The following is a 21,476-nucleotide window of genomic DNA, read 5'->3' as shown; positions in this document are numbered from 1 at the left end:
TATGCTAGCTAATAAGGGTTGTAAATCTTTTTGGAGAATTTGTATTTCAATCAGCACCAAGACCACAATATTTTTTTAGAAAACAGAGAGCTAGGGCAGAATGATTGGCAATGAGCTGATACTAAGTTTAAGTCATGTTGTAATATAATACAATATATTTATATGCAGTGACTTGAAAATCATATATCTTTTTTCTATAAAGAAAATAAATTATTTGAGTTCTGTATTTATCTAGTAGCACATCAGCAAGAAAATCGATATAAATAGCTTGTTGATGGAATTGAATTTTTAACATATTATAAATCCATTCCTTGAATTTTAGTTTTGTGTGTGAACTTTAAAGGTGAATTAATAAAAATATTTTAGAGCAAGGCATTTTAGGGTTATTACTTACTGTATTGCCTTTGGGGTCACTTCTTATAACCTCCATCAATTTTAAAATCACAATTCCATTCCTCAGGCTTACAGTGGCATTTTAGATATATGCCTATTTGTTAATGTGGGTTGTTTTGATTTTTAGTGTGAGAAGTGTATAGCCAAGTCCCTTTAGCAGATAAAATAACGGTAGTAACGTAAAATGAGACTCTTGACTGCTATACCTCAGAAGAGTTTGTTTAATGTCGTGCCATGGAGCTACCTAATCTTTTCCAATTTGCTACACATTTTTCTTCGTTATCTGTCTCAGTGATGTCTCATCTCCCCAACTGACTGCTACAGGCTAGCAATCTGTAACAAAACCCCAGTCACAATCTCAAATATAATACCTAAAAAAGGAGGCTACAAGATTAATGGCCCAAGCCACAATTATTAAGTCCCAAACCACAGGCATTATAAGACCTTTCAAAATTTACTCAGATCTGAAAAAGCTGAGTTAGCGCTATGGTATGAAGATATTGTCCCCCTTCCCCCCAACACCACCACCACCAGTAAAGAAAATATTGGACTTTTCCATCTTGAAATCTACTGTGTTTCTAAAACTATGGGAACTCTGGGGAAGAAATGGTTCCTTTCCTTGAGAAGCCTGTAAACATTTTGTCCATCTCAGGTTCCCCGTGATACTAACCATTTCTTAGTAACTCACAGAGGAGACAGATCTATTGCCGGTGCTGTTTAGGTTACAGCCAGAGGAGAACAACAAAGGGTGAATGCCCCTGAAGACAGATTAGTAGAACTTCCTTATGTTCCTGACAAACTGGATCCTGTACATTGCTCCTCAAATAATTACTACTTTGACAGGATAAAATGTGGGAGTATTCACCATCTCCCATTCCCACCTGCTCAAGCATTCTGTTTCTGCCATCCTGATCCTTCCAGCCTACCTGACCTAACACTCCCTCCCACCTCCAGACACATACTTAAAATAGTTCATTGCACAATTAGTACTTGTGGGGGAAACAAAAAGACTCATTTGACCAAAACCAAAATGCTGGATGAAACAAAGAAAGCACTTGGAGACAATGGCTGAGTCAATCAATCTATATAATAATGATACAGTGGGGGAAGGTAAAAGGGTGAAAGAACTGAGGATGAGGAAAGGCACAGAGAAGGAGAGCTTGGGGGCAGGGCTATGGTGAATGAGACGCTGTTATGAATGGGAGTTCCATGAGAAACTGGTACATGAGGAAAGGGTTAGTACTGTTGCCATGGGCTATGCTTTGGATCCCATTTAACTAGTGCCTTTTGAGAGAAATAGATTTCTTTGCTTGGAACTTTGGCTGTTGGAGCACACGTCTGGAATGTGACATCACCCAGAAGCTCACACATAGAACATGTAGGTGGTTACAGTGCCTTATGGACCTTTTAGCTCCTTAAGTAGCACTTAAGAAAGGCAAAGGTAATTAAGACAGGAAAGAAGGAAAAGACCAATATGGGTGTCAGAAGAGACTCTAAAACTTGATCTCTAGCATAGAGATGCTAAAGCAAATGGAAGAAATGATGAGGTATAAGAACTAATGAGAAGATTTTAAAAAGAACAGTTCAAGAACACAAAGTCAAATATTATAATGGAATGTGCAAAGACCTGGAGTTATAAAACCAAAAGGGAAAAACACATTCAGGTTTTGTCAAGCTGAGGGAACTGAAGAAAAAAATTGGAGCCCTGACTTTCAATATGAAAAGATTCTATGGGCAAAATATTGAATGATGTGGAATGCACCAAAAGAAGATGGAAAGAATACACAGTCACTATACCAAAAAGAAATGGTCAATGTTCAGCCACTTCAAGTACCATATGATCCATAGCCAATGATATTGAAGGAAGAATTTCAAGGTGCATTGAAGGCATTGGTAAAGAACAAGGCTCTGGGAATTGATGGAATACAAATTGAAATCTTTCCACAAACTGATGTGGCACTGGAGGCACCTACTTATCCATGCCAAGAAATTTATAAGACAACTACCTGGCCGACTGACAAGAAAAGATACACATTTGTGCCCATTCCAAAGAAAGATGACCCAATAGAATGTGGAAGTCACCGGACAATATCACTGATATCTCATACAAGTAAAATTTTGTTAAAGATAATCCAATGTACATGACTGAAAATGTACATTGACATCTGTGTTGTAAGAAGTACAGCCAGAGTGCTCCCTGGAAGCCAGGATGGCCCGACATCGCCTCTCACACTTCAGATGTATTGTCAGGAAGCACCAGCCCTTGAGAAGGATATCATGTTTGATGAAGTAGAGAGTCGAAGAAAAGTAATCCCCCCTTGTACTAGATGGATTGGCAGCAGCAATGGGTTCAAACATAGCAACGATTATGAGGTTGACTCAGAAACAGTGTTTCATTCTGTTGTGCAGAGTAACTATGAGTTGGTACTGACTCAGTGACACCTAACAACAACAACAGCAGTTTCTCTGAGGAGTCCCTGGTATGGCAATGTGGTATAATGTACTGGACAGCAAGGTCTGAACCTCAAAGTCAGTGCTTCAAGTTCACCAGCACTCCTTGAAAACCCTGTACAGGGTTGTTATGCATCAGAACTGACTTGATGTCACTTAACAACAAAAAACAACCATATCTCTTTGAAGTAAATATTGTGATCTATATGTTTCTTTTATTAATAATGAAGCTCAGCTCTTAAAGGTTCTTGAATAAGTTCCATAGATTGAAATAAAGACTGGATATAGATAAAAATCATTTTACCAATATTTACATAAATATACAGAGAAGTAAATGAAGGTATTACAACTGGTTATAATAATGCAATAGCATTTTGAATATCTTTATATCTTTCCTATACTTTGGGATGGGTCCTGTGTGGCAATGTTGGATAAACACTAGACTGCTAATGGTGTCATCGAAGCATAAGCACTGGACTGCTAACTGCAAGGTTGGCAGTTCAAACCTGTCCAATGCAGGAGAAAAAGGAGGCTTTCTGCTCCCATAAAGATATATAGTTTGGGAACCGTGTTAGAATCAAATGGATAGCAGTGCATTTCTTACAAATCAATGGCAATAATTAAAATTCCTATATATGTAATTGATATTTGTTTTAGCTTCACTTATAGCTACATCTTAATCTAGTAGTCCCAAATTTATGATGTATTTGAGTCATGACAAACCACATGTACAACCATCCTTTTTTTTTTTTTTTTTTGGTAGACAAAGCACTGGACTGATAACTTCAAGGCTGGTGGTTCAAACCCACCAGCAGCCACTTGGAAATAGGGTTGTTATGAACTGTACCTGACCAAATAGCGTAGTGGTTACGAATTGGGTTGCTAACCTCAGAGTCAGCAGTTGGAAAACTACCAGCTATTCCATGGGAGAAAGATGAGGCTTTCTGTTCCTGTAAAGATTTACAGCCTTGGAAACCCTGTGTAGGGTTGCTATGAGTCGGAACCGACTCCACGGCACATAACAACAACAACAACAGATGGCACTTAGCAACAATAACAATCCTAACATTAGTAATAGAAGCCCTGGTAATGCAGTCAGTTAAGCATTATACCGCTAACTGAAGGACTGGTGATTCAAAACCACTATGTTCTCCATGGGAGAAAGAAGAGGCAATCTGTTTTCATAAGGATTTATCGCCTCGGAAACTCTACAGGGCAATTCTGCTCTATCTCAATAGGCCACGCTCCACTGGAATCAACTGGACAGCATTAGGGTATCATAGGTTATCACTAGCAATATGTACTACATACAATGGTGCAGTGCACAATCTGCTAGTGTTGTTACTCTCAGGTGTAATGTATTCAACCCCTAAAAGCAAATAAAGATCAGATTTATAAAGATACTGAGAATACAAGGCAATAAAAATGAAAACTTAAAAAAAAAAAAAAGAAAAGAGGTATTGGATTTACATCAAAACTGATTTACAGCAGGGTAGTCATTTCAACAGAATCCTATGGTAAGTTGAAAACTACCTATCAACAATTCATACAGTCAAACAATGAAAATAATGAAATGGTCAAGAACAATTTTTTTGGGGTGAACATACATGATACATATAGAAATGGTTGACATGCCGTAAAGGGATATGTTTCTGGGTCCACATAAAGGAACTGTGCCAATGTCAAAGGCATGGATGACCACTGGTGAGGAGGGAGATTAAGATAGCTATAGGACCATTGTTTCTTTATCTCTACCCCATAATTCCCCATAATCCTGTTCCAGTCATTCTTGGCCCTAATACAATCCATCCAACATAAAAACATTTTTATTAGTTACAGATCCATATAACATTGATGTACTTGTGAATACTCCATATTTATTACTGACTATCTTGAAGCCTCAAGGAGTTATGGTAGCATAGTGATTATGAGTTGGCCTGCTAACCCTCAAGGTCAGCAGTTCGAAACTACCAGCCGCTCCATGGGAGAAAGATGAGGCTTTCTCCTCCTGTAAAGATTTACAGCCTCAGGAACCCTATGCAGGCTTGCTATGAATCGGAACCTACTCCACAGCACACCACCACCATCTTGAAGCTTCAAGGCAGCCTTTAATATTTACTGTGACCAAGGGTCAGAGGCCAACACTTACTAGGGCAATAAGGTGCCATGTAAACAAATGAGGCATTTGAAAGAGAGGTCCCTCACGGCAATTGTATGATCTGGTATATTATATTACTTAATTTGTGTTTCTGTTTTCTTACCTACATAATGCGTCTCTGTATTACAATGTTGTTAAGAAAACGAAATGAGATCATCTATGTCAAGTGATTAGTTCATTGACTAGAATGTAAAAACTTCGTAACAAATGTAGATGATGAGGTGAGGTTGATGATATTGATGATGCGTAGATTGGATTACAGTGTTGTGTAAAACGCCCCTACCTAAACACGTACATATAAAATACAAAACCAAAAAAGAGGCAGAGAAGTTAACTAACGTGCCTGTGGAATGACACAGTCAGTTAACAGTGTGACAACTGAAATTCTGCATTGTCTCATGCCAAACAGACTTTGTGTGTGTGTATATCTGCTTGTATCCACATGAAATATTGTTTTAGAACCAAAAATTCACGGATTTACTTTGGCGTAATTAAATTTCATATTGTGAATTTTGGCCCATCACTCCACTACTACATTATTTTTTTTTAATCTGGATGTTTATCCAATGTATGAGCAATCACTCTCTCTTGGAGATTTGTGCCATCTGCAAATATGAGAAGCAGATTTCAATTGTTGTATACAATTCTGTGATGAAGAGACAAATATGATAGTTGTATACAGAGGACTTTGGCACTCTGCTAGAATATACCATCCAGATCAGCACACCAGTCCTTTATCCAACATTCTGAAGCATGTGCCAATCATCTACAAATTTATATAATGGTTCCAGATTTCATTACTCTTTTCCAGAAAGATACAATGAAAGACATGGCTAAATTCCTTCTCATATCAGAATGATCATTCTATGAGCTATAGATCTTCTTATAAATATGATATGAAATGAGTGATATTTAGATAATGTGTATGTATTTATTCATTTAAAAATACGAGTTGTCAACCTTTCAGGTACCTGCTAAAATACCTCATAAGCAAATGGGTAATTGAATTGCCCGTATCATAGAAAGTAAATCAATTTGTTTGTTTTTATGTTTGTATGATATGTAACTATATGAAAGAAGGCAAATCCATTAAAAAATAAAAATCACATTTTTTTTCAAAACAATTTGTTGTCGCTAGTCCTGGTGTGGCACTGTAGAATAAGCACTGGGCTGGTAACCACAATGTTGACATGTAACAGAGTAGAACTGCCACGTATGCTTTTTTTGGTTTCTTTCTCTCTCTCTTTTTGGCTTTATAGAAGCAGATTTCCAGATCTTTCTTGAATGGAGCTGGGTAGGTTCAAATCACCAGCCTTTTGTTTAGCAATTAAATGTTTAACCACTGTGTTCTTTTATACATACCTGGCGTTGTGGGATAAAGCACTGGACAGTACGGTTTTGAACCATAAGGTCCACGTTTCACACTCACCATCCACTCCTTGGGAATCCTATACAGGGTTTCTATGAATCAGAACCAATTCCACAGCACTTGACAACAACAACCTAGTGGTGTCTTGATGTGGCACTTTAGGATAAGCTGCGATACAGTTTAAGCTTCTTGAGGGTAGTGCACTGACTTACACATGTTTTCATCTCCTGGCGAAGACTACAAGCTAGTTTAGTGTAGACGTTCAGTAAATATTCTTCTTTTCTCTCTGAAATTTGTGGTCATGAGAAAATATTATTCTCTCACTTCTTTCCCAAGAAAACTAGTTTTAAGAGGTCAAGACTGCCCATTTATAAGAGAGAAAAATCCATGAATGTAATTCATTGCCTTTAGCTGGAAGCAGTTTTCTGTGGCTGCCGGTGACTTTGTATTTTGTAACTGTTTAGCTGTCCTGGAATATTATTTGCAAAAAGCATGATACAGGTACCCTACTGCCAAGTACTCATACAAACAAGCCAAACTTATGACTTGAATTTATGACTCTTAAAAAATATTAAAGTTTCCCAAGGTTTCTATTTCCTAAAAAAAGAATGCAAAAACTACATTTTTAGAAATGTCTGCTGGACAAGCATAAAAAGTGACCTTTGTCATATTTATTAACTTCTGACAAAGCAGAGGCCATTGTCTGTGAAATAAAATAATACTGATGTAGAATAATCATTACTTGTTTAAAGCATTAAAACTTACTAAAGTAACAGAGTCCTGGTATGACACTATGGGTTAATGTGCTTGACTGCAAAATCGGCTTGAATCACAAGGTCAGCGGTTCAAGCTCACCAGCCGCTCCTTAGAAAACCTATACGGGATTGCTATGGGTCAGAACTGACTTGAGGGCACTAAACAACAACAACAACAACAACAAAGTAACAGAAATACATGTATATATATATGCATAAATAGCTTTAAAATAATTATTGCCACAAACAATGTAAAAACTCATAGAGTAAGTTCAGATGTTGTTGTTGTTAAGTACTGTTGAGTTGGTTTCTACTCCCAGTGACTCTGCAGAGGGTTTCCGAGGAGTAGTAGGTTGATTTGAACTGCTGATCTTGTGGCTCTCCATCATGAGTTCTCTGAGGTCATTGTAATGGATTGCCAAACCCAGCAGAAATGTAAGGGTGCCGTGGAAGGGATGATTGATGTCAGAATAGTGTTAAGAAGGTTGTAGGGTGAAGTTATGTCTGGCATTGGGCACATTCTGAGTTTGATTCTTCTACCCACTTGTAAAGCCAAAAGAAGTCAGACAAGACACCCAACCTGCAAATTTCCTTCAAAATCTTACTACAGTTAGGCAAATTTAGGCACCATTGGGAAGGTCTCACAGCTACAATTCCAACTCATGGAAACTCCATGTGTGCAAAGCAGAAGCAGAGTTGTTCCAAATGTGAATTTGGGGAAGCACTAAACCAGGCTTGTCTTCCTAAGCATCTCTCGTGTGGATTGTAACTAATAACCTTTCAGCTGCAAGCTACACATTTAACTGTTTATGCCATACAGGAACCTATGTGGTCTAGTATCTCACAAATTCCTCTCTACTCTGTTTTCATTTTTTAAAAAAATACTCCTGAGAGAATTTACAAAACTAATTCACACTAAAATTTTAGTGGCTGCTGTTGTTGTTATTATTAAGTGCCGTTGAGTTGCTTCTGACCCATAGTAACCCTGTATAGAATTTCCAAGGAGCCTCTGGTAAGCTTGAACCTTGCAGCTCAAACTGATTTTACAATCGAGCGCATTAACACTCAGGGCCACACCAGGATTTCTTCCCTCTCATGAAATCTCTGGAAAATACTGGACAGAGAGAAATGCCGTACATGATGGTATGCTATGTAGTCAAAGATTTTCTTTTTCTATTAGAGAGAAACAAACAAGAGACCCTTCAAAGTTCATTATTTATCCTCTCCATTAAAGTTCTAGGATGATCTCATTATAGATGTCACATCGATAAATCATTATATTAGGAATGTAGTTGAGACTTCCAAGCCAGTAGACATTATATTGGAAATGTGTAGTTCAAACATTCTTCTCCTAATTATTTTCCTTAGTTTAGTAGTTGTTGTAACTCCAGTTGGTTTCTTCCTATAAACCTATCGAAGATGAACATTAGATACAGAGTGGTCAAAACCTTTTCCTCCAAAAGAATTCTAAATTAATTCTAAACTCTATAGAGGTGGTAACTCTATTTCAGCTCAACATTTTATCTGGAATATTGAACACAGTTCCTAATACATAGAAAGTACTCAATAAAAAAATTACTAATGACTGGAAGGGCAGATGGTAGTAAGTAAGTATTGGTTTACATTTGATTTCTAATTATTAGGAAAACCACTTTATGCAGTCTTTTCATCTCTTTGGCACTTTTTTTGTAGCAGAAATAATGGAAACAGCTAAAAACATATTAAGCTATAATTATCCCATAAAAATATACTTACCAATTGTCTTTTGTTTTATTTTGTTTGCTAGTTGTCTCACAGTTGTCTCATAAGTACAGCAAACTCATGCACAAGAAAGTAAAACACTGCGTGATCCCGCACTGTCCTCACAATTATACTTGAGTACAGTTACAAAAACTTCAGGGTGGGGACCTTGGCTGACTTCCTTTGGCTTCACAAGGTGAAAGGAGACTCACATTCAGATTCAAGGTCAAGTCCTATGAGGTGGGGTCAGATATGCCCGCACCCTACATCCTTCTTTACACTCTTCTGACACGAATAGTCCCTCTATAGCACCTGTACTTCTCTGCTGGGCTCAGTAATCCATTTCAGTGACCACAGAGAACTCAGAGACAGCAATCACAACTATGGGGTTTACTAGGGACATGAACAGGGTACCATTAAAGATCAGAACAAACTCAGCATATAGCAGTTCTCCAGTCAGGGACATCTCTTATCTGTCCTACTGCAGGCATGCCTTGCTCTTATCTCCTGCCTCTCACCCATGTATCCTCTCGGCCTCTACCATTCTCAGGAAAGTGTTACAGAGCGTGCTTAGCCAGTCTGTAAATATCCAAAGGTGACATTTTGCAAGACAGCCTCCTTCCCACACACTCAGCTTTACTCAATCCTAGGACTGGAAACCTGCAGCTGCTCTGTTTCTCTGTGCTGTGGCTTCAGCTATCACATCTACAACCGCTTTTCTAGGGAGGGATCTCAAGTTTTGCTCATGACTCTTCTTTCTTGGTGGTCCTAGGATCATTGTCCAGCTTCTGCGATGGCTCCTTTTGAACCTAGCGAATTCACAGAACTAACTGTCAAGTTCCCGACATTAGAGTCTTATACATCCTATTTTCACGGTCCCACACAATCATTTGATGAGAGTTATGAGGACTCTGGATAGAAAAGCCTTGTAAAGTAAATTCACAGCACCACATCATTGTTATAGCCACAGTAATAATCCATCTCCTTCTTGTTTTCTCTGACCCTGTTCTTTACCAAGCATGAGGAAGTTTTCCAGGAACGGGTCCCTCCTGTCATCCTGCCCAAAGTACGTGAGACAAAGTCTTACCATCCTTGCATCTACAGAGCATTCTGGCTGTACATTTGGCAGTCCATGGTACTTTCAACATTCTTTACCAGCACCATAATTCAGAAGTATCCGTTCTTTTTCAGTCTTCTTTAGTCATTGTCCAGCTTTCATGAGTATATGAAGCAACTGACAATACCATGATTTGGGTCAGGCAAAACTTAGTACTCCAAGTGACATCCTTGTTGATTTTTAACACATGCAAAAAAATATGTCACCAACCCTCTATCCCAGAACACTCTACTTAGCCAGGTCTGATCATTTATTGCAATAGCCACACAGAACTCAGAAGTTAACAGGTTACAAGTCAGGATCAAAACTGCTCAGGGCACAGTCCTTTAGTCAGGGCAGGCTCTCCTCTGTCATGCCCACAGATAAGCCTCTTTCTGCCTGGACAATGTTACAGAGCTCTTTTGGGGCTTCTGGTAAGTGTTCTTAAGGCATAGCACTGTAGTCTAAGGCTCAGCCTGAAGGCGCTCGGCTCTAGCTTCATGGGTCAGCAAACCTAGCACCTAACTCCTGAAACAAGCCTCCTGCCCAAAGACACTCAGGTTTACTTGTTCCATGGCTAGCAGTCCACCAACTGTCTTGTATGCTGGCCCTGGTTCTGCTGCTGCCACTCCTCTGGGATCTCAGCTCCGTCTCCTAGATCATGGAGGTTCAGCACACAGAGATCTTGGGGTCTGAAGGAGGCACTTCACTCCTGGCTCATCTTCCTTAATGGTAGTAAGAGACCCCCCTCCTTCTTTTGAGATGGCTCATTTTATACCCATATTAGAGTTCCAAGTATTCACAATTAATGCTGTTAAGTGTCACTCACAACTGGATGCTGTAATCCATCAGCATCATTCTCCACCTTCTCTTATCCAGATCTATTAGGAAAAAGTTGTTTGGTGGAAGTTTACAAAAGACTATGGCAAAAAGAGACATTAAATAATTCACTACACCACAGCATGTTAAAGAGGTCTTTTGCAGCAGATTTGCCCACTTGGCTACAAGAATCAAACTAATGTCATAATCCTAAGAGTGTGGTTGTTATTGTTGTTAAGTGCCATGGCGTTGGTTTCATTTATAGCGACCCTTCTTGGTTTCTGAGGGCTTAAATCCTCAAAGATGAGCAGAAAGCCTCATCTTTCTCCATTGGAGTGACTGGTGGGCTTGAACTTTGGCAGACCTTGTGGTTCTACAGTCAGGTGCTTATTGTATGGCGCCACTGTGCTCCCCAAGAGTGGTAAATGCATAAATTCAGAAAGCGTCTGTTTTGAGATTTTTGTCAGATGTGACTTGCTCGAAATATTTCAACTCAGTGAAAATGTAAGCACCATATATTGCATAGTTTTAAAGACTGAGTTCCTGGGCAGATTACAAAAGGATCATAGCTCTAGAGAGACAAGGCATGTGGGCAGCCACTTATGGGTTAACATTCAATGCAAGATACCACAGCATTTGTGGTCATAGAATTCTGAAATGTGAGGTCTAAGTGATTACCATTTCTTGATATCCATGAAACAAACTGGGTAAATGGAGAATAATACAGTGTTAAATCCCAGAAGAAAAGCAGTTGCTTGCAAAGTTCCTGGTTTTGTAGTAATGGTTGTTGTTGTTATGTGCCGTGGGGTCGGTTCCGACTCATAGCCACCCTGTACAGAGTTTCTGAGGGTGTAAATCTCTATGGGAGCAGAAAGCCTCATCTTTCTCCCCCAAAACAGCTGGTAGTTTCGAACTGCTGACCTTGAGGTTCACACCCCGATTCGTAACCACTACGCTACCAGAGCTCCTTACGGTAGTAATGGTATATATCTGGTTAAACGCAGATGAAACATGGAAACTACCAAGCAAGTTCTCGTAACAAATAGATTGTCAACGGTACGTTATTTAAACATTTGTGTCTGCCTATGGATACATCACGGATTGATAAATGGGCGGATCTTGCCATGATCCTTCGTTGAGCTTCTTCAATGATATTTCTACTAAGTCATTTGTTTCAATTCTGGGAGTAGTTTGTTGTTGTGACTAAGTGGCATGGAGTCAGTTCTGACTCATAGCAATCCTGTATAGAATTTCATAGGCTTTTAAAATCTTCTTGAGAGCAGAAATTCTCATCTTTCTCCTGTGCAGCGGCTGTTGGACTCGAACTGTGGTCCTGTGGTTCGCTATCTAGTGCTTATCCAATGAGGAAGATTGTTATTGCTGTTGGTAACTGCCATTGAGTCGAGCAGCTGGTGAGTTTGAATCACCAATTTGTGGTTCAAACCAATCTTGCAGTCTCATGTTTTATCCCACAGCACCACACTAGGACTTCATGGAGAAGATTAGGGAAGTTTAAATAGGAGAGAAATATGGGGACTATTAAGGAGTCCTGGTGTGACACTGTAAAATAAGTACTGGACTCAGGGTCGCTATGAGTCGGAACTGACTCCATGGCACATGACAACAACAACAACCAACCAAAATGTCAACAGTTAAAACCCACTCAGAAACCATATGCAGGGTCGCTATGAGTCAGAACCGACTGGACAGTACTAAGAACAGCAACAGCACCAATGTTACAAGGCAGAATTTCCACCAGCGACAGATCATACTTGAATCACAAAGAATAAAACTAAATATTTTATTAGCCATTGATAAAATAATGGAACATCCTTTGCTTCAGGTGTCTTCAATTAACAGACCACTTAATGGGTCGATTTAAAGAATTTCAACACATCTAAGGAAATACATTAACATTTGCTACCTTCTCATAGAAAGTTCTTACTCAAAGTTTTTATTGTTTCCCATTTTGTCTCACAGCCCTTTCTAATTTCCGCCTGTATAAATCAATTTAGATTTATTAGCTTTATACAAAAGAACTCCGGTAGGTCTTTAATAATTATTATCATTATCATTGATTAAAGTGATATTGTTCAGGCCAGATGGATTCCCTTTCCTGTCAGTTAGAATGAGCTTGCATTATGTAGTTATATTGTGTTTGGATCTAAATAAGCAGATGGCAGGGTGACAGGATATTATACACTGGTGATGTCAGCAGCAGGCAGAATTAATTTAAATAAACTCTGTTGTAGCAAGGATCCTACTACTTTTAAGAAGGCCATTTAGATTGAGCCTAGTTGCTCAGTCCAGTTGTCCCTGAGTAATACCTGTGAGAGGTGTGAAGAGTTAATGCACTTGACTGCTAACTAAAAGGTCAGAGGTTGGAGTCCACCCAGAATCACCTCAGAAGAAAGGACTGGCAGTCTACTTCTCAAAAGTCAGATACTGAAAATTCTGTGGAGCTGAATTCTACTGTGATGTGTTGAGGATGCTATGAGTCCAAATTGACTCCATGGCAACTTGTTGTTTAACTGGCTAGGAAGTCCTATTGTGGCGCTGTCAGTTAATACACTGGACTGCAAAGGCAGTTTGAATTGCAAGGTTGGCGCGGTTCAAGCTCATGAGCCATCCCTCAGAAACCCTATACAGAGTTTCTGTGGGTTATCTGGTAGCATAGTGGTTACAAAGCGAGCTGTGAACCTTAAGGTCAGCAGTTCGAAACTACCAGCCGCTCCGCGGGAGAACGATGAGGCGTTCTGCTCCCGTTAAGATTTACAGCCTCAGAAACCCTGTTCAGGGTCACTATGAGTCGGAATCGATTCCATGGTACTTAACAACAACAACAATATCCAATTCAACAGCACTGAACAACAACAACGACGAAAGGGTAGAATGATCAGGAAAAATTCAGATTATGAATTTTAACCTTATAAACATCTAACTATAAGGGTTGAATCAGGCAGTCTTATAAGGGTCTTTAAAAGGCCATCCAAGTTGTTAGTACTTCCAAGCTGAGGATTTAAAATTGTGCTTTAAGAAAAATATTCAATATAACTCTTTCCATAATTATACAATATAGTGAGCTTTCCTAATTAATCACATTAAGTAAGAGCTCTGGTAGTGTAGTGGTTACGAATTGGGCTGCAAACAGCAAGGTCAGCAGTTCGAAACTACCAGCTGTTCCACAGAAGAAAGATGAGGCTTTCTGCTTCCATAAAGATTACAGCCTCAGAAACCCTGTACAGGGTCGCAATGAGTCGGAACCGACTCCACGGCACATAACAACAACAACATAGTTCTTCAAGGGAACACTGGTGGCACGGTGCTTAAACCACTCCACTGTGAGTAGGAGCTGGATGATTGGCAGTTGGAACCCACCAGCCACTTACTGGGAGACAGGTGTTAATTGTTATAGCCTATTACCTTCAAGTTGATTTAGACTCCCAGGGACCCCATAGGAGACTTTGGGGGACAGTTTTACTCTGTCCTACAGGATACTATTACTGTAATAAGTGAGAATTGACTCCACTGCAGTGCCTTATACCAACTCACGATGAATATTAGAAAAGTCACAAAGGGTTATTAAAATATATTTTATAGAAAAGTTTTAGTCTTTTATAGATCTGTGTCTCTCTTGTTCATTCTCAAAATATCTCTTAACATATCCTTGTGCTTGTAAAAATGTCAGATGAACCTATAATTGAGAAGAAAGCTTCAAAAACAGTAATTCCACGTATTTTCTTCTGTCTCTTAACTCATGACCATTAAATCAATACTGACTCATGGTGACCCGATTTGTTACTGAGTAGAACTGTTACCTAGGATTCTCTTGGCTTTAATCTTTACAGAAGCAGCTCATCAGATCTTTCTTTATGTGATGTCAATAGGTGGGTTGAAATCACCAACCTTTATGCTAACAGTTTAGCAAGATTAATCAATTGGCAAAATTTTCTAGTGAATGTTATTGTTGTTATGTGCATTGAGTTGGTTCCAACTCATAGCAGCCCTGTATATGGCTGCTATGAGCCAAGGAGTGACTAGTGGATTTGATTAGCAGTTTGGTGCTTATCCTACAGCGCCACACCAGGATCCCTTCTAGTGCATTGTTGAGGTTATTATGTGCCATCACATCAGCTCCAACTCATAGCTACATTGGATAGGGTTTTCAAGGAGTGACTGATGGGTTTGAACCATCAACTTTACCTTGTGGTTAGCTTTCCAATGGTTATCCTACAGGTCCATGCCAAGACACTAGGAATTTCTCTGTGAAACAAATGTATTGATTGAGAAAATGAACACAGTGCATAGTCTTTAAGAGCAAGATACCTATATAGAAGATAAAGGCTGATAATTTAAAATGCAGATAGCATCAATAAACATTTGAGAAATGGCAATCAAACAGTTGAAAGTGAGTTTTCTAAAGATGATAGTCTTTTAAAATATTTGATTTTTGTACATAAGGATAATATTAATAATGTATGGTACCTTTTATCTTGATAGTTCTTCATATGCTTATAAAAATATATACTTATTTCCTATAGACATCAACTTTTAAACTATTGATTAGTCTTTATTATCTGTTGATATTAGCCATGAGCTCTTGAAATTATATCAATAAAATAATAATATTCATTAGTCAAAATGAAAACTCAACTAATGTAAACATTCATATCTTACATTATTTTCATTTCTTCTGAAATGAGAAGTATGTTTGATGCATATTCAGGTTTTGCTACTTAAGTAGGCTGTTTGTGGGCTGTGTTTCAAACGAGCTATGGTATAAAAGTCCTCATAAAAGAGCCAGTGTATTTCATTTGGGGATTTTCTTCTAGGCAAGAAGTAAAAGATTATAATGTGCATCTCCTTTTCTCTGTTCTATAGGTGGACGTTGCCATAAGTCCTGTACTGGCCGATGCTGGGGACCCACAGAAAATCATTGTCAGACTTGTAAGTGTTCAACAGTGAGAAAGCATAATATTTAAATCACCAAATAATTTTAATATTTGGTGCTTTTCACACTTCTGGTCATCAGAAACATAAAAGTGAGCCTTTGCCTCCTTGTGGTAGATTTGCTTCTTTCCAAGTATATGACCTAATTTTATTTCTTTTACATGAAATGCAATTTATAATATCTTCTTACAGTGAAAACACAGAAAATATTAGCTTTCACTTCAGAGTCTGTCAATCAGAAGTAAGAAATTCTAATGAACAGTAAATGATACTGGCTCCTTTTCAGGTTAATTGGGTATCTCACTACTTTCCCTCAATGGTTAGATCACCAATTTATTCATTAAAATAGATGAAGAAGAAAGAGAAAGGGAAGAAGGAGAAGGGGAAGATGATGGAGTGGTGTGGGAGGGTTGGAATAAAAGAGAGGAAAGGAAGAAGGGGCGAGGGAGAGGACACATATGAATAGTAATTACTTATTTTGTCTGAAGCAGTTAAAAGGACTAGAATAATATATAGAAAAAAAGTGTAGTTACAATTTGAATTATATTCTTTTATTAGCATAGGAGACTTATAGAAAATATTGTTAGAAATTTTGAACATACAAATATTAGGCACTGTGGGGTTATACTACACTGTTGTGTAAATGCTCAGATGTGTCCAATTTGTCTCACTTCATAATAGTTGCTAGATCCTGTTTGATTAAAAATAATAATAATAATAAACAACAGCAAGTATTGTCAACAACTAAATAAAAATGTATGTAGGAATCATCAATACACTCAATGGCACACAACATATATGCTAATTATTATTATAATTTGATTTTTTTTTGTTTGCTTTGCTTCGTGTATTTGTGTATGATTTTATTTGCACTCCACGGCACTTAAAAACAACTGATACCTCAAAATGAAAATTGCAGATTCAAAGACACTTATCTTACTTTAATAGAGACCACCAACAAGGAGATCTTGTTCACCCTAGGAGTCTTAGCAATGTGTTTTCCAAAGAACAATGCATGGAGTACATATTTGCCTATTTCCTGGATAAAAGAGACTATGATCAAATTTTTAGGTCCTTGTCTAGTAGTTCAGAGTAGATTTAAGTTAAATTATTTAATGGAAATAAGAGTTTATAACAGTAATATTTTGACAAAAATTTTGGAAAACCGTCTAAAGTAAGGTTAGAAAAATGATTGTGTGAAATACATTGCATTATTGGCAATATTTCTAGGCAATGATTCAATAACAAAGAAATTGAAACAAAGTTGTGCAACATGCTGGAATGACATTGTCTTGACTGTTTTACAAAGGCTAGAATTCTAGAACATGGAAGAAATATAACAACACTCATGATGAAGTAGTAAGTAATCATGGAAATGGTGATGGCCACGATCCTCTCATGGAAATGAACTTCCAAATTATGAAGCTTAAAATGTTCATGTATTCATTCATTCATTCACCCATCCTTTTCTCAGATGGTCAAAAGGTTTCTTGCCAAATGTCTTTTTGTGGTTGAACCCATTGACCAGTTGGCTCACCCGCCCGCTGTTTCCTGATGGGAGAGGGAGTCCTTAGGCTCCTTAGCAGACTAGGTCACTAAGATTCTGTCCAGAGCATTTTGATTTCAGATCTGACTGCACTACTTACAAACTTGCCTAGGGACTCCCAGTAGATCAGAAGGAAGGATACTTCTGTCTGGACTGCCTCTGTTTCTAAGTGAGAATTGAGAAATGCCAATTTGAGCCTCTTTCTTACATTTGATAGGTGCACATAAGATACCCTGCCACCGTGTTACCTAACTGCAGTGCTGGATTCCAAACTGGTTTGCCTTCTTTACAACACCAGTCACAATTCTCTTTAGTGGTCTCTTGCACTATGTACGGGTTTATAAACAAACTAAACAGGAAAGGCTAGGGATAAGCAAGTGTATGCCTTTTTTATTTTCGGACCTAAGCCCCAGGTAGTATTTTACATATATATTGTTAATAAATGACATCAAGTACAATTACTTGAATTGTTCATTTTATCTTTAGATCATATTTCACGTGCATGTTTAAATGTTATGTAGGATATAAAATACAGTAGTATAGTTATATGATTTTTTTTTCATAAATATATATGTAAAGAAGTCATACAGTAAAATCACAGTCTGCTTAAAGCCATAGCAAAAGAGGCTTATTGGGGGTTGTGAGATTCACCAATCAATGCAATACAGCGTAACCAGGCAATTCTTCCAGTCAGGTGCTACCCAGGACTCAAATACTAAAATATTAGAAAAAAATGTTTTTTAAGAATCTGATTGGCTTAGTAAAATAAGTCCTTCTAATTAGATTTTTTTTCATTAAATCATTAAGGACATACCAGTTAATCTATCTTCAACCACATTCTTCCTGAGAGTACCTTCCCCCTCTTATTTATCAGTCAACAGTCATGGGTCTCCTTAGAAACAGAAGCTGAAACTAGGACACAATGAATTTGGAGTCATACCTTGCATAAGCCATTTAAATCATAACAAGTACCTCAGGTTTGGAGTGTGCTTATGCACTCCCCCCTTCTGAAAATGAATTTCTTTAGAAGTTCTTTGATCACTATTCTAAGAGTGTTTTCTTCCACCTAGACTTCATAATGCCTTTCCTTAGATGGCCACTTACTCTGATAAGCGTTTAAGACCACAGACACTACTTGTCAGGTAGCAGGCATCATCTAGCTTTCTTAATCAATATACTCCATTGCTGTAACTTGGACACTCTGATTCTGTGTTTTTAAATCAGGGTAAGTGCAGGGCAAGGTCACACTGGAGGAACTACTTGGTTTTCCTAAAAGCTGACTCAAGGTACGAGGTCAGTCTCCTTTGAAAACTTAGTTTCTTTGAGATACATAATTCTCTGCATAAGGGGGCACAGTGTGATTACAGCATTAGACATTTCATAAAACATTGTCTTGAAGACCAATTAAAATTAATACTAATTTACACCAAACCTAGCTCCCAGTCTAATCCTTACTGTCATTTGTTGAAACAGACTGAATTCTTGAAAACAAAAAACAAAACAAAAAAAAAAACACGCTATCTAGAGCAAAATGACCTCATTAATTTATCTGGACCATTGTTTAATTCAGGAGTGGCCCTCAGACAAACTCCCCTTTAAGACTGAAACTCAAAGGGAACACACAAACAGCAACATAAGCTTGCTGGTGACCACATTGGTCTACTGGTGAGTGGAGGAGGGCGAAAGGCAGCAATGAAGAAATGGGCTGAGTCCAACCACAGTCCATTGATTCTCATTGACCTGGATATAAGAGAGAGAAGAGGAAGGGCTGGTTGGTCCCAAGTGTAGTGAGACCTGAGGACATTTGAGCCCATGGACAAGGACGTAGCCACAGAGGGTTAGAGCTGAGAGCGAAGCATCCAGCTGATATGAAGTGAGGGGAGATGCACAAGAACCCTCAAACTTGCAGACAGTACCCATTGACCGAGGCTTGATGGCTTGATAATCAGAACTAAACTAGAGGAAGGTTACAAAAAAAAAAAAATTTTTTTTTTTTTATAAAGGAAATGTGGGTAAATTGCTACAATTTGATGAACCTGACCTATACTCATGGACATAATAACTCTAAATACCAACAGAGAGGGAAGGAGTCTTCACATCAAGTATCAATGCTATCCCCTCTGTACGCAGGATAGATAGGGACAGGCAACTTTTTAGACATTGGCTACCTAAAATAAAAAGGGGCGATAAAGGCACGAAGTGACTGGCTTACAAGGTTTCAAAAGGGAGTTTAGTTTAAGAGTATGCGGAGAAAGAAAGAGTCCCCACTGAATGGTTTTTATCTTGTCTAGATGGGTCTGGTGAAAAGAGATGGGGATAAGATTTGTATAATTCAATAGTGAATAATTTTTATCATGACGAATTGCAACTGTCACAATTGTAAAGGTAGAAGTTCTGTAACAAAAACAGGGGAGTGGTTAATCTTACAGTCCAGAAACAAAGGACCCTAGGACCATCAAGAGAGAAGTGCACAAGCAGTATATGGGACCTTATCCAGAGACACTGTGATACCAGAGACGAGATGAAGGCAGAAATGGGGTCATGGAGAGGGGGAGCGGTGGAGGGCTCTAGTTTCTTGGGACGAGAGGGACTAAGAGCTGGTGGCCAGAGGGCACACTTGCAGAATGTTCCCTTTAGAGGTTTAAATTATTCTATATGCCTGAGTGTTGTTGTTGTTGTTGTTGTTTTGTGTGTGTGTGTGTGTGTGTTAATTTAAAGAAAAGCTAAAGAGAATAGAGAGAAATACTGTTAACTGATGGTACATGGAAGGGATTATAATCATTGTAATGAAACAAAGTGTATGATTTGTTGAATGTAAAACTGATAATCTGCACTGTAAACTTTCATTCAATCCACAATAAAAACTTTTTTAAAAAAAGAAAAAAAAGTGGCCATCTGGTACCAGTGTTTTTAAGATTCAGGTTCAAAAGGATACTTAAGGACAGTGTCTTTGTAGGTTACCCCAACTCCCATGAAGGTCAGAAATTTGACAGTGAAATAGGATGTAGAGCAGAAACACTAACAATATTGTTACTATTGTTGATGTTGTTAAGGGCTGTCCAGTCAGTTCCAACCCTGTAAAAGGTTTCTGAGAAGCTTCTCATGAGTTTGAACCACTGATCTTGTAGTTCAAACCGACCTTGCATTCCAGTGTGTTATCCTACACTGCCACACCAGGACTTCACAACAATATTAGGCTAATTATTTTTAGGAACCGGTGGCCCACCTGTCTTTGTACCAAGGAAACAAGTCCCATGAGGTATTTGTTTACGCACAAGCAGTGTCAGAACTGCTTTTTGTGTGACTGAGCTGTAAGGCTATTCTGATATAGACAGCAACATTCACCTGTTAAGGAACAAAACTGTTTCTTAGGAGAGTGAGCAACAATCAAATGCTATTCTAGTTTGTAAAGTTATAGCTTGAACTTCAGATACTTCTCTAGTTATGGCCTCTATAACTGCTAACAGAGCTCTGTTTAGAGAGTTACATTATCTAAACCTATTTAAAGTCTAATATTTTCTTTACTGTGAGGTCATCTATTATAGTAACTAGCTCTATGCTGACAGTAAATTTTTCTATAGTGAGAGTTTTCTCATAGCTGTGGTAGCACAGTTGTTACGAATTGGGCTGCTATCCTCGGGGTCAGCAGTTTGAAACTACCAGCTGTTCTGCAGAAGAAAGATGAGGCTTTCTGCTCCAGTAAAGATTTACAGCCTCAGAAACCCTGTTCAGGGTCGCTATGGGTCGGAACCGACTTGACGGCACTTACCAAAAACAACAACAACAACAACAACAAAGATTTACAGCCTCAGAAACCCTGTACAGGGTCGTTAAGAGTCAGAACCGACTCCATGGCACATAACCATCACTAACAACCACCAATCCTTTCTTTGAATGCTTTTTATATTTTTTTCTTGATTCTCAATTTTATATTCCTCTCATATTTCTTATTTTTCTTTTGGCTAATTAATTATATATATAAGCATACGTTCTTGTTGTTGTTAAGTGCCGTCAAGTCGGTTCTGACTTGTATAGGGTTCCCAAGGAGCAGCGGATGTGTTTGAAGTGCCAACCTTGTGATTCTCAGTCTAGTGCTGATCCTACCATGCCGTGCGACAATATAAAATAATAATGTTGTTGTTGTTGTCAGGTGCCATCAAGTCGGAACCGACTCATAGCAACCCCATGCACAGCAGAAC

General features: G+C 38.4%; 1 protein-coding gene across 4 annotated transcripts in view; it reads left to right on the top strand.

Annotated features, from left to right (window-relative positions):
• Window positions 1-21,476, top strand: part of ERBB4 (v-erb-b2 avian erythroblastic leukemia viral oncogene homolog 4) — a 1,604,115-nt gene that overhangs the window by 1,011,499 nt on the left and 571,140 nt on the right. For all 4 annotated transcript variants that reach the window (XM_006872745.1, XM_006872748.1, XM_006872746.1 and 1 more), the window contains exon 5: window positions 15,663-15,728. In XM_006872745.1, coding sequence (XP_006872807.1) covers window positions 15,663-15,728 — 66 coding nt within the window. The remainder of the gene's footprint in view (window positions 1-15,662; window positions 15,729-21,476) is intronic.

The sequence above is a fragment of the Chrysochloris asiatica genome, unplaced genomic scaffold, assembly GCF_000296735.1.
Source record: "Chrysochloris asiatica unplaced genomic scaffold, ChrAsi1.0 scaffold00212, whole genome shotgun sequence".
Lineage (NCBI taxonomy): Eukaryota > Metazoa > Chordata > Mammalia > Afrosoricida > Chrysochloridae > Chrysochloris > Chrysochloris asiatica.
This window is presented reverse-complemented; position numbering and strand designations above follow the sequence as displayed.